Source organism: Ursus arctos, unplaced genomic scaffold (genome assembly GCF_023065955.2).
Source record: "Ursus arctos isolate Adak ecotype North America unplaced genomic scaffold, UrsArc2.0 scaffold_20, whole genome shotgun sequence".
Lineage (NCBI taxonomy): Eukaryota > Metazoa > Chordata > Mammalia > Carnivora > Ursidae > Ursus > Ursus arctos.
In genome coordinates, this window is record NW_026622875.1 from 21,225,339 (window position 1) to 21,238,328 (window position 12,990).

The 12,990-nt window shown below is 46.6% G+C and overlaps 1 protein-coding gene across 15 annotated transcripts in view; it reads left to right on the forward strand.

The window, feature by feature from the left end:
* The window catches only part of TFDP2 (transcription factor Dp-2), a 215,269-nt gene that overhangs the window by 169,113 nt on the left and 33,166 nt on the right, over window positions 1-12,990 (forward strand). For 12 of the 15 annotated variants that reach the window (XM_057316017.1, XM_026497164.4, XM_026497165.4 and 9 more), the window contains 2 exons: window positions 1,944-2,049; window positions 2,258-8,849. In XM_057316017.1, the coding sequence (XP_057172000.1) occupies window positions 1,944-2,049; window positions 2,258-2,441 (290 nt within the window). In that variant the 3' untranslated portion in view covers window positions 2,442-8,849. Of the gene's footprint in view, window positions 1-1,943; window positions 2,050-2,257; window positions 8,850-12,990 lie in introns of those variants that run through there. The other 3 variants (XM_044383454.3, XM_048216264.2, XM_057316016.1) reach the window with 1 other exon arrangement.

Sequence of the window (12,990 nt, forward strand, 5' to 3'; positions counted from 1 at the left end):
TCTGTGGTTTTGATCTCTTTGTGACTTCATTTGCAGACTGGGACATAGACTTTCTGGTTACTTTAAAAGAAGAAATGTGTGCTTTTAGTGTGCAGAGGGACAGAATGGCTCTTGAGTTAGATTGTGAGAACTATTGTGTGGATCTTATGATAATGCGAAAGAAATGTAGGCTTTTCAAAGCCATTGTGAAAAAAGAAAATTTTCTGTGTTATGCTCACAAACAAGTAAATAGCTGTGTTCTGACAGAAAGTTTTCATATATACTAATTAATATTCACCGCAGGGTTCTGCCTTTAATTTCATCTTGCACAGACTTGTTCTTATTTAATGTAGTTAAAGTCTGCTATTCTTCTTAGAATTGAAGTGCTGCCTTAGCTAGCCTAGAAAGAAAAAGGTTCACAAAGCCGTTCTAAAATTAATGAAATCATTTAGTTTCCTTTTTTCCTATATAGGAAGCTTCTCACTTGGTCAGACAGTGCCAGGATAGCAGCGTTTTTAATCCTGGTACATACAGTTGTAGGTTTTGGGGGGGTTTTTTGGTTTTCTGTTTTGTTTTGTTTTGTTTTTTTGGCACAGTAATTACAAAACTATTTTGATTAACTATAATAAAGGCTCATTACTAAATTGTACTTTCTGAGTGTATGTTCAGTCTTATTTTGTAATGTAAGTCAAAGAATTTCGTTTTAGGAATACATTTCTGTTGTTTCTTTCACCTCTTCTGTAAACTTGCTGTGAAAGAGACTATACTCATTCATTCAGTAACATTTAGATCTTCCATGTTCTAGTCACTACCTTCTCTTGAGCAAATATTCTAGATAATGAGACCAGTATAAAATTAATAAAATTACAATAAGAGTTTATCAGAGCTGTGATTGGAGAAATATGGTATATGCACAGAAAATAAGATTGCAAGGATATACACCCAAAATATTTTATGCAGACTAAAACAGTAATGCCTGTCTCACCTTCGTTAGAAATTTGACTGCATATGACCTTTTAAAATAAGGGCTAGTTTGAGTTACAAAGCAAAGGATATCAGGAAAAAGAATGTATCTTTGATGAGTAATAGCACTGAGTTGATTAGGGGGCACGTGAAAAGATGGTACAGTGGGAATTTTAGCAAAAATGTGTCTATCCTCTTTACCTATTTCTTCCTTTTTTTTTTTTTTTTAGAAGGTGGGGAGAGGTAGACAGGGAGAGAGAGAATCCAAAGCAGGCTCCATGCCCAGCGTGCAGCCTGACACAGGGCTCCATCTCACAACCCTGAGGTTACAACCTGAACTGAAATCAAGAGTTGGCCAGATGCTTAACAGACTGACCCACCCAGGCACTCCGTCCTTCTTACCTATTTCCGATTTGCCTTTCTTTTTACCCACTCCTGGCTTTGGCGTTTAACACCAATCAGAGTCTTCGGTGGTGAGGACAGCAGGTGTCCAGGAATGGTGCAGTGATCGCTGTACTCTCAGCTGCCCTCTCGAGGTCTTAATTAAGAAAAAAGAATGGGAGTCTGATTGGTTTAATTTGAATTCTTCCTCACTGTAGTCTACCTTCCCATATTTTTATCCTGTTCTTATGTCCTAGAGATTTCCTTTTTTGAAGCCAGAGAAATGTGGATTCTCCCCAAGACAAGAGACTTACTAGCTGTAATTTTTTTTTAAAGATTTTATTTATTTATTTGAGAGAGCAGAAGCAGGGGGAGCCGCAGGGGGAGAGGGAGAAGCAGGCTCCCCGCTGAGCAGGGAGCCCGACTCGGGACTCGATCCCAGGACCCTGGGATCGTGACCTGAGCTGAGGGCAGCCGCTTCAGCGACGGAGCCCCCAGGCGCCCCTGAGCTGGCTCGTGCCCTTCCCTGTCCGTACTTGCTTCGGGCGGCACCCGCGGCACCGCGGAGCTTGCCAAGCTTGCCGCACACCGACATCTTCTGTTTCTGTTTCTCCCTCTAGATATCTCCACAGGACCTTCTTGGTTAAATCAGGGACTACTTTTGAACTCTGCTCAGTCAGTTTCAAATTTAGACCTGACCACCGGTGCCGCCTTGTCTCAATCAAGGTATGTATTTTTTCAGGGTTAGAGAAGCGGCGCAGCCCTGAGCCCCTCGGCAGGGGAGAGCCAGGTGTCACTGCCGGCCCGGGGCTGGAGCAGATTTGGGCAGGGCTGCCCAGTGGCACCTCCTCTCCCATGTTGTTAGTCGTACGTTTTACGAAGCTTAAACCATTTGCCGCATTAATGAGCTTGTGTGTTTTTAATTATTTGCTAGTGTAAACCAAGGGTTGTGCTTGGATGCTGAAGTGGCCTTAGCAACCGGGCAGTTCCTTGCCCCAAACAGTCACCAGTCCAGCAGTGCGGCCTCTCACTGCTCTGAGTCGCGAGGCGAGACCCCCTGTTCGTTCAACGACGAAGACGAGGAAGATGACGAGGAGGATTCCTCCTCCCCAGAATAAAGACAGGAGAAAACCCACGTTTCCTACTGGATGCTCATGTGTGTTTTTAGTGTGAGCTCTTGTTTTTGAAATGATTGCTTCAGTCTTTGCCTTTGTTTGCACTGTGTGTTCAGTGAAAACTAGGGAAACGATAAGCAAATTCTATGAAGGCTGAGATGACTGAGATGAAAGTTAACATAGCGTGAATGAAAACTCTGAACAGCAGAGCAGTGGATCACACCGCAAACAAAGCGGTTTTCTGAGATGATAGAGGGGGTAGTCCCTAAAGAATTGGCAGCATGAATGAAGCTCATTTATCTTCCACGAGGTGGGATCTTTGTGCTCCCCCACACCCACGTAACCCTCCTTAGAATGAAGATTGCTGTCGTGAACAGCCCGTGGCGCCATGTTTGTCATGTGTCTCTTCCTCAGCTGGGCTGCTTTGTACAAGCAGAAGTGAACATGAAAGGGTCCCAGTGGGGGTGAGTTGTACAGTGAGGGATGTAGACAGCAATCCTTGTGGTCTAAGGAGCACAGATTGAACTGCTGAACTAGTGGAAAGTCTAGTTGAGGTGCTTGACGCATCAGCTGCCTTAGACGGCTTCTAGAAAGGAGCAAGCGCTAATTCTTAAGTACTTAAGTGACATTTAGAATAATTTATAGTAAAACTGAAATGATCATTATTAGCCAATGCATTGGTGCATAGAATTTTCTAGGGCTACTTCTGGAAGCCAAAATAGAATAGCATTTCCACGTGCATTAAATACTTTGCCAGCACTGCCTTTGCCAGCATTCTAAATCTGGAGTTTTACAGAGAAGGAAATTGTATCTATAGTTTTAATCAAAGCTATGCATTTCATATAGCTTTTTCATTTAAAACAAAACAAAGAAACCCAATTCCTATGACCGAACTGCTTGCTTAGAGTTCCCTACAGTACTTGTATGGTTTCACTCCGTGTGCAATTTGTGAAAATGAACCAAATGTCATTACTTTTGTCTTAAAAGAAAAGTCTATTTCAAGAATATGGACAGCAATGTTTTCCTGTACATGTCACCTATTGTACATTTTCATGAATCAAAAATACCATATTGGGTTTATTCCTGGCTGAATTGCATTTCAAACTAACCTGATATTCAGTGTTTCACAGAAACACAGAAAAATATTGATCACTCCAAACGATTGGATTTGTTTCATCTCGTGCAGTATACAGTACGTTGTTTCATAGCCAAAGATGCCACTGGGAGCACTGCACCGGTGTGTCCACAGTTCCTGCTCCTCTGAACAGGGGAGTGTGGGGACCTCTGCCAGCGTGGCCGAACCCGCATCTAATTTCACATTAAGGCCTTGAAAAGGAGCAGATAGTAATGGAGAATAACTCTCTGACTCGAATCGTTTGGATTCGCCTCTAGATTAATCTAGCACCTTTGGGCCCAGCACTAAGCTTGTCCCAGATCGGTGCTTTTCTAAATCCACGGGGGAAGTACGGATGCCTTCTGATGCCTTTTTAAAGTCCTTCCACTCTGCTTCCAGTGAGCCGGAGGTGAAAGATTCAGCTGACCGAAAATTTTTACTAAGGCCGTGAAAACTAATACACAAGAACACACAACTTTAACTTAAGTTCCTTTGAGATAACAACTCATTCTGTCAGAAATAAGCCATAGTGCAGACTCGGAGTGGTCAAGGGGGCGGGGAGACTGAGGCAGTTCTTCGAGAATTCTGTCTCAGCCTGAGTTCTGGGGCGCACCTCTGAGGCTGGGTGGACGGCAGGAGTCTGAAAGACTGCAGAGGCTGCAGCGGGGACCCGAGGGCTCCCGAGACATTTCCGACTTGCAGATCCTCGGCTACACAGTTGAGTAAAACTGAGTTTCCTTCCAAACTGCCACCTCCTTTACTAACCCCAACCTTAACTACCGCATCTCTGTACTTGGGGGCGCCCAGCAGGGACCCGGAGAGGCCAAGGGCCACAGCTAGCTCTTCAGTCTGCAGAATATGTTATATAGTTTCCAAGACCCGAACATCAGCCTTTGTGTGCAAGTGTGTGAACCGTAGCCATTCCTCCACCAAATAGCGGAGTCCTTGCTGGAGCTCTTGGGACGCCACCCCTTTCTCTATTCTCTCTCTTTCTCTGCTGCTATAGTGTTGTAAACTGATAAAATACAGGTTTGTTTGTTTTTTTTAAAGCAACCAAAGACTCTTAACATAATTGGTGCCCCGCCATTGGCCCTCTCAGCCACATGTGTGTGGTGTTTGGTGGGAATGGTCTCCATCCCTCAGTAACGTGTTTGGCTTACTGCTGAGGACGTCTGTTGGAGTCACACTGTGGTCACCAGTACATGTTGCTGGTATAAAGCCTTACCTGAGCAGAAAACTAAGTTGAGATGTTTAGAAAGATAAATTCTTTTATTCTTCTGTATCTCCCCAAAGAGATTTTTTTAAAGTTCAACACTCAGTCACAATTCCATATAGCAGTCAAAGTAACAAAATGTTAGGAAATTACGGTTACAACATCCAGGATTCTTCATAGGCGTAGCCCTCGGGGTTACTTGCACACGCGCATGCACACCTGTACGTGCACACGCACAGACACCGCTCCCAGAAGGTGCTGGTGCCACTCTGCTTTTCGGGGAGTTCGAGAGGCCTTTTTCCTCCTCAAGGGTCAGTTCAGCTGTGACCTTCCAAGTGCACAGTGTCAGCCGCTCAGTAAATTCATGCTCCCTATAGCACTCGCACAGGGGCACCAGCCCTGCCTCATCTGACCCGCACGTGGGGAGGGCAACACTGCCAGAGTCCACGGCAGTCCGGCACCCAGGCACCTGTCCCAGCTTCCCTTCGCCCTTCCCCTCACCGCAGATCTGTCCCGTGTACTTCATCCTTTCACGTGCTGACGGGGATGAGAACAGTTCTAGTAAGTGCTGATGTGAATTGTGCCTTATGACCACAGAGGACGTTGTGGAGCGGTCAGGAAAGGGGGTGTTGACACAGTGACTCCTCGCCTTAGCCATGCGCCCTGGCCCTGGACAACATGACAAATGATGACCACGTGTTTGGTTTCCCGCAGTTTAATTCTTTCTAGAAATGGTGGGGAATTTGTGCCATTTTAGCAGGATGAAAGAGGATAACTCCCAACATTGGCAGAATTTACAGTGTAACCGTACCCTGCCATACTTAAAAAATAAAGCTAGGGTCAGTCCTCAAATGCAGATTAGCTCCTATCAGGTCATTAAAATGGAGATGTTTCACAAAAGTGTGGCTCACTTTAGCTGTGCAGACATTTGTCACTCGGCTGTTGGCTTACCCACAACTCTCTTGGCTGCTTGGGTCAAGGAGACAGCGAAGTTGCTCCAAGTGTAGATGTAACTTGGGCCCCAGGACAGTCAGAACATGGTGGTGGGTGTTCTTTGGGGGCAGGGTTACAGAGGAAGGGAGCTGCCAAAGCTGTTCCTCTCATAACCACACTCGGAGAGGGGCTGGGGGGTGGGGGTTGCCTGTTGAACTTCATCAGTGGTTCACTTTAAAGGCCCTTTAAATACTATCCAGCTCCCTATCCTCAGGCATTGGAAAGAAGTGTCTCCCCAACAAATCTGGGATGTAGGTATTAAGATTATACCTCCTTAGTAGTTAGTACAGGGTGGGTGTTGGACAGTGAACGTAAAGATTTAATCCTCCAGTAGGTATTTGAGTGAATACAGAACAGAAAACACAGAATGAGCAGTGCGAAGGGGAAAAAATGACAGGGTAATAAGACAGTGGCAGGAAAGGCGACTTTGGCTGGGGTGGCCAGGGAAGGCCCCACCCGAGAAAGTGACGTTTGTCCTGGGTCAGACAAAAGACTGAAAGACTTACCATACCACTCTGTCCCATAACATGCACTTGGAATTGCTACTAAATTCCAGTTTTAAGCTTACATTTTGGAGTTTATTAAGGAATTTTTAAGATTTAAGAGAAAAATTTAGTCGACAGCAGTATCCATAAACCAAGAGAAGATTCTGACTAACCCCTGATGGTCTCATTATTAGCTTCATCACCTTGCAGTGGAACCTACACCGTAGAAAAGTAATCACTTTTCTAGGTGTTTTCTTGTAGTTTTTCAAGTGGTTGGATACATAACGATCTACTTTTTATATTAGATAAAGATAATCTTTTACTCTTCGTGTGGATTGGCCTTGGTGGAGCAAAAGACTCCCCCAGAATATTTTCACAAATAGGCTCCCCATTTTCACGGCAGCGGTCCCTAGGCCGATCATAAATGTGTATTTGTAGCAGAGCCCCACACGTGTGTGCCAGGGGCCTCCACCGTGCCGTCTGCCTCCGGAGTGTGCCTCCCTGCCCTCTAAGTCACAGAGGGTACAACGTTCAGTTAGTTTAACCTTCGGAGAGGCCACACTCTTACTCAAAAGGGAAAAGCCTGATGTTTGCTGAAGATCTTACCTTTTTAAAAAAAATTGAAATGCCCACATAAATGATAACATTTCTCAGGAATTAGCCCCTTCGGGGTATCTCTGAACAGTTATGCTTACGTAACCTTTGAGACCCAGTTCCCCCACATACGTCTACATTCACACATGCTGAAGAAGAGAAAGTGGGGGACACGAAACTTGGACCCTCCGGTTACGCCCCGGGCGTCTCCGCCAAGTCCGGAAGCGTAAATGGTAGACGGCCATGTGATCGTGCTGGGGAGCAGAGAGTGTTCGTTTCTTACGTGCGTTCTGCGCAGCTGTGCTCTCAGTCAAGGTCAAATCCTGTGTCATTCTTACACAGCTTTTGCTTTACAAAAAAGGCTCTAGAGTCCAATGCTATATTGACCCTTGCTATTCCAGCAGACTGGACTTCGGGCCGCTGTGCTTCGAGCTGCATTGGAAGCCAGTGTAGATTAAACAGGGGCAGGACTCACCCTTTCTCCACCAAGGGTTTCAGAATGGAAGGGAACATCTCTTCCACCCCATTCACTGAGAAGCTGAGAGCTTGACCTGCCTAGCGTCCCTCGGCCTGTCTGGCAGAGCCTGTACCACAGCCCAGAATTTCTTCCTCCTGTGAGGGCCCCATGGCCTCCTGAAAACCCCACCCTCACCATAGTCCTTCCAAACAGCTTTGAGTAAATACCAGTCCTCTGTCACACCGAGTGCTTCACAGCCGAGGAGCAGAAGTGGGACTCCACTCGTGAGTCCCCAACAGGAGGCTGTGGTGTCAGCTTTGGGCCTCTCTCAACCTGGAAGACCCCAGGTTTAGACCTCACACCTGGGAAGAAACTCATTCCTCCGTGAGCAAAGACCATCCTGCGTGTTGGTCCTTGGTAGGAGGCTTGAGAGGTTATCAGTGGATCCTTCTGTACCACATTAGTTTGTTTCTGTCCGTGTCTCTCTCAACAAGGCAACTCCCCCAGGTCATGTTTGGGGTTGAAAACCCTTTGTCACTTCAAACTCACCGTGTTGTCACTTAACATACGTCCTCTTCCGCATGCCAGGCACCACCTGATAACAAATGGCCTGATGCTCTATTTTGCTTGTTCACGACTGGGGTCAGCGTTTTATTCATAGTACAAAGTTTGAAGAGCCAGATGCTCTTCTGCTAGAAGGCTTCTCTGAGCACACTGCAGTTCTTTTCCTCCCAGTAGTACGAGGGCGGGTTCTACCTGTCACTGGCAGCCGGCCAACCGCAGGCCTGAGCTCTGAGGGCCACGGTTCGGTACTGGAGTTCCTTGAGGTGTTTTGTTCACCACCACACTTGACTTTGAGACAAGAGAGCGGCTGTGAGCCCAGATCACAAGTTTGTTCACCTTTTCCTTTGGCGATGCTTTACTCTGATCATGCGCTGTTGGGGTTTATTTCCAGAAAATACAGGTCTGGTTTTTTTCTGCATGAAGGAAACATTGTGGTGCCACATGCTTTAAGCAGTTTAAACAAGAGAAGTGAGGGGAAGATGCAGACACCACATCTGACTTGCCTAACGTAGACTTTATTAGATTGGAGTACCTAACCTCAATGTATTATAGCATCTCAAACTTTGTAAATAAATACCGTTATTTTTATATGGAAATTTTATAGCAGAGCTATTTCTGTATACTTAATTATTCCTGGGTTTCCTGAAATTGCTTCCAGTAGATAACAGACAAGTCCTAAGCAGTGTTCCTCTAAGGATGGTTCAAGGACCACCTGCAGCAGAATTAACGAGGAGAGTTAAATGTTGCATCTCTAGGACCCACCCCAGACACTCCGAAGCTCTGGCAGTGGGCCCCGGAAGTTGTATTTTTAATAAACTCTGAGTGATGGTTTTGTCCATTAAAGTGTACCTTTATCCATCCTGTAAGCTTAAAAGAAGGAAAGAAAGAAAAAACATCTGAGATGAGTGTAAGTTGTGCTTGAGAAAAGAATGGATCAGACTATTATGATTTGAATGAGATGTACTATAGAGAAAATAAATAATTTAAATAATGTTGGTCTCTCATTATTAGTGGGCTGATGGGGGGTTAGAGGGTACTGTGATATGCTGCCCCACCCTCCCTTCTTTAGAACCAGGACACTCCCTCCACTCTCTGTGACCCCCCAGGAATTGCCCTCAGCAGAGAGCTACATTTCCTGAAGCTATGCCCACAAGTAGCCACTGAGTGTACAAAAGCCCAGCTTCCTTGCCCCAATTTGGGGTATCTGAAGTGCCATCCCAGCTTCAGAATTCCTCATGGAGCTGGGCAGTTCCTCTAACAACTGCATCGTGGTCCAGCTTCCCCTTCCGCCCCATCCTGCCTCCCCCACTATACAGGTGGTGGTCCAAGAGTACGGGCCACCTGTCCCACCTGTGATAGAAATATGTCCGATGTTTTAGAGGTTTTCTGTGTTACAGACCTATGATTTTACATCTTTTTAAGGTCGCTTGAGAAGATTATAGCATGAAGAATCATGTTTTTACAGTCCCAGAAATAAGTGACCTGAATACAGCTTTTTAGGGAAGATGCTTTCTTCACTTCCCTTTCCACCAAACCCGCAGCAACCAGAACAGCTGCGGTGATGTGTACAAAATGTGACGCTCCCCAGCCTCGAGCGGCATTTTAAGGCTCCTGGCCTCAGGCGCTTCCAAAACTGGCTCTCTCCTATGTTCCCACAAGCTAAGCAGAGTACGTGAGGGGCACGTGGATAAGAAAAAGGTACGGAAGGGTTCGGAGCAATCGGGAGCCATATTGGAGCCGGCCAGGGCTTGAGGAGACACTAGGAAATGGTTAGGGAAGCCCTCATGTGAATGTTCATACCCAGAAAGGAAGGTCTCTTCCTGTAAAGATTCTCACCTGCGTTCAGTAGACCAAGCAAGTGATGGTGGTGGTGTGGGGGACACAGCATTGAAAGGGGGAGCCAGTGCCCACTCCTTTCTCCCAGGGATTTGCTGGAGTGGTAAGCCCGAGCCAGCATGCCCTCTGCTCCTCTTATCCACCCCTTAGTAGCCACTTCTTAGAGCCATTTGGTTCATGTGTCCAAGGACTGGATCATCTGGCCATAAGAAAGTGGTGTAGCTCTTGCCGCCATGTGGGGGATGTTGTGAAGGACTGTTGGGAGTGTCGTTGGTAGCTGTCAACGCAGCCACTGGACACACTGCTGACCAGGGAAGATGTCTGCAGACTCCAGGCATCGTTTACTTCAAAACCCAGCTTCTTGATGAAGTGGGCTTGCCTGAGAGGACAAAGCGTGAGAGAGAAGACAGCCTCAACCAAGAGTCTTCTCCAGGAGACAGAATCCATTTGACAATCAACTTAATCTTTTTGGATTCATATTCCTAAAGCTGTTTTTTTCTCTGTCTCTGACAGATGAACTACTTCTGTAGTTCCCTACCCCTTCCATTTTTGCATCTGTGTCCGCCAGCTCCTCTCACTGCTGCTTACACCCAAAGACCTCACCAGCCCTCCCCCGCTTCGTCTGTCAGGAGGGCTTCATCTGTTCTTATGCGGACGACAGCCAGATGCCTGCGAGCTCCCTGCACACTGCCAGTCCACCTTCCTCCTGAGAGACCTTTCCAGCTCCTTGCTAAAACTTGTTTCAGGAAATCTTCTCAGAGTATAAAATGCACTGTGGTGAAGGAAGACCTGTATCAGAGTGGGTGAAACCAATCCCACTTAATGCAAAGTCGATTTTGTCGTAACCACTTTCTCATCTCATGCAGATCACTTTCTGACACTTCAGCCACAGGGCACAGCGACTCTCGCCCAATCACTTCTTTCTCACTTGCTTATCTCCTCCCTTGCTCAAGAGGCCTACCATACGGAGGCTTGGAGATCTGTTTTCTTTTTTCATATCCTAGCACTTGGCCACAGCCCCAAAAAGCCAGGACTCAATTAGAAATGTTGAGAAGAATGTACACTGAAGCTCGAAAATGATGGCCTTGAAAGGCACCATGTCCACAGGGATCATTTTCAGGTTCTGCTAATAGGTGAATAGACTTGTTGTAACCCTCCAGCGAATGAAGATTTGTATTGGATTCTTCAATCTGAACACAACAGAAAGTGCTTTTACAGGATGTGTTTTTAAAACGAGGTATTGTCTGCCTTTGTGATGCGTCCCTGGAGTAGAGACAAGGCCCTTCCCACAGAGCAGTGGCTGGTGGTGCTGCATGACGGGCTCCCCCCATCCACGACCATCTAGAAGATGAACAGACGTGCTCAAGTTTTATCAACATTCAGTTTATAAATCACTATTAACAGTTAAAGATACCAATGAGGATGACAGATTCTGATTTTAATAAGCACTTTTGGAAATTATTTTTAAGAACCAGAACCAAACAGGAGCCCCGTGGACCCTCCTCTAAGTCAGATTAAAGGAATGTAAAGCGATGCAGGTCATCAAACCACATTCCCTCCAGGGGGGTTAGTATTCCTCTCCTACCTTCGTCAAACAGACAAGCCAGGACAGAGCATAAGAGGCTGCCTGCTCCTTTCACTGGGGCGTTGACTCCGCCCCTGGCAGCAGGGTGGGGAAGGCAGGCACCTTAAAAGGTCCCAGGTCTCTGGCTTCCTCACCTGGATGCAAGGATGTAGCCCTCTAGAAGAGGAGTCTTCCGAGACGGTGCTTGTTAATGGACACCACCAGCCCCAGGGCTTCCAGAGAGTTCCTCAGAAAACATTTCTAAAACCTCTTGGTTAAGGATCGCTACTGCAAGGGCAGCTGTGACCTCCCTGTTGCACCTGGGCCAGAAAACCTGTCTGTACATTGATTGGGCAGGTTAAAGACAGGCCTGGCCAAAGAAATAAGCTTGTGAAGGAGAGTTCCTCCCTCCCCCCCCATCTCTTTCCCATCCTGAATCCCTTCTGAAAGATCTCTCAGAGCCTGGAGGGCAAAAACACGAACAAGTTGCAGGGCTGGGGTTTGGCCAGGGAGGTAGGTGCCTGCTAGGACAGGCTGCGGCCTCTCCCAGCCATCATGACAAAGGACAGACACAGAAACCGATGGGAGAAAAAGTTTGGGAGATACTGTTGGTTCACAACCTCTGGGGCTTTCCAGGTGAAATCTGACACACCCCCTTAGCTGGAGGGTAGGGTGAGGGTGGAGAAAGAGCCAGGCCATTCCAGGTTGGTAGGTGGCAGTTCTAGAAGCAAAGGGGACTTACACTTAAGACTTGTCTTGGGCGGCAACAAGATGAATGGATCCTGCACCCACTCGCCAGGTCTTAAAAGTTCATAAAGAGGCCTTAACTGGGTTTAGTCACGTACACTGTGCAGGTGTTCCCAACTGTGGCAAGGCTGTGTCCTTGGAGCAGCCTCTGGGAACGGGAAAGGCAAGCAGAACCCCCATTCCAAGGACATGGGAGGGAGGGCGGAGCCTGAGTGCCAGGGTCCAACTCATGGGTCAACTGGCAGTCACGTCTTTTTGATGACCTTCTCCAACTGACCTACAACGAGCAGAATAAGCCTAGAAATGAACGACGGCAACATCCATATATCATCAGCCATGAGGACCATAGAGCCCCTGGAGGGCAATGGCCCATCAGCAGTCAGCAGCTGTTTCTCCCTCCAGGTGGGGAGCCAGGGGATGAAAACTTCAGCACCACCTGCAGCAGGTGGTAAACAGAAGCACAATGTCCTTTGTGTTGTGTTTTTTAGGTTTTTGTTGCAAGACAATGTTACCCATTGTGGCACTAGAAGTCCATGATTGAGTTAAAGTCCTGCTGGGTGTAAATTAATGAATTGACAAGACAAACCATGAAAACAATCTATTCATTTGATGAGCTGCCATTTGAGAAAACTTAGTTGAGATTTCTTTGCACACACACACACACACACATATGTATATACAGTCCAAATCCCATAAAATAATCCCTATGCATAATCCTATAACAAAATCGCAAATTTTCTATAGGATTTTGTCATGTTCAATAAGCAGTATTAGAACACATTCTGCAGTTGACCATTAACTTTCTTAGCATAGTTTCAAGTGAAAAGAGACACCCTTAGTAGGGGAAAGTCGGGAGTGTACTTCACACACCCTTACCTGTCTTCTTCCTTCCTATGAGATACAGTATGTATAGGTGTGCAAACGCCCCTGTCCCCCCAGCACACACACACTGTGGGTGGTTGGGGATGTTTGAAGGACTTCTATG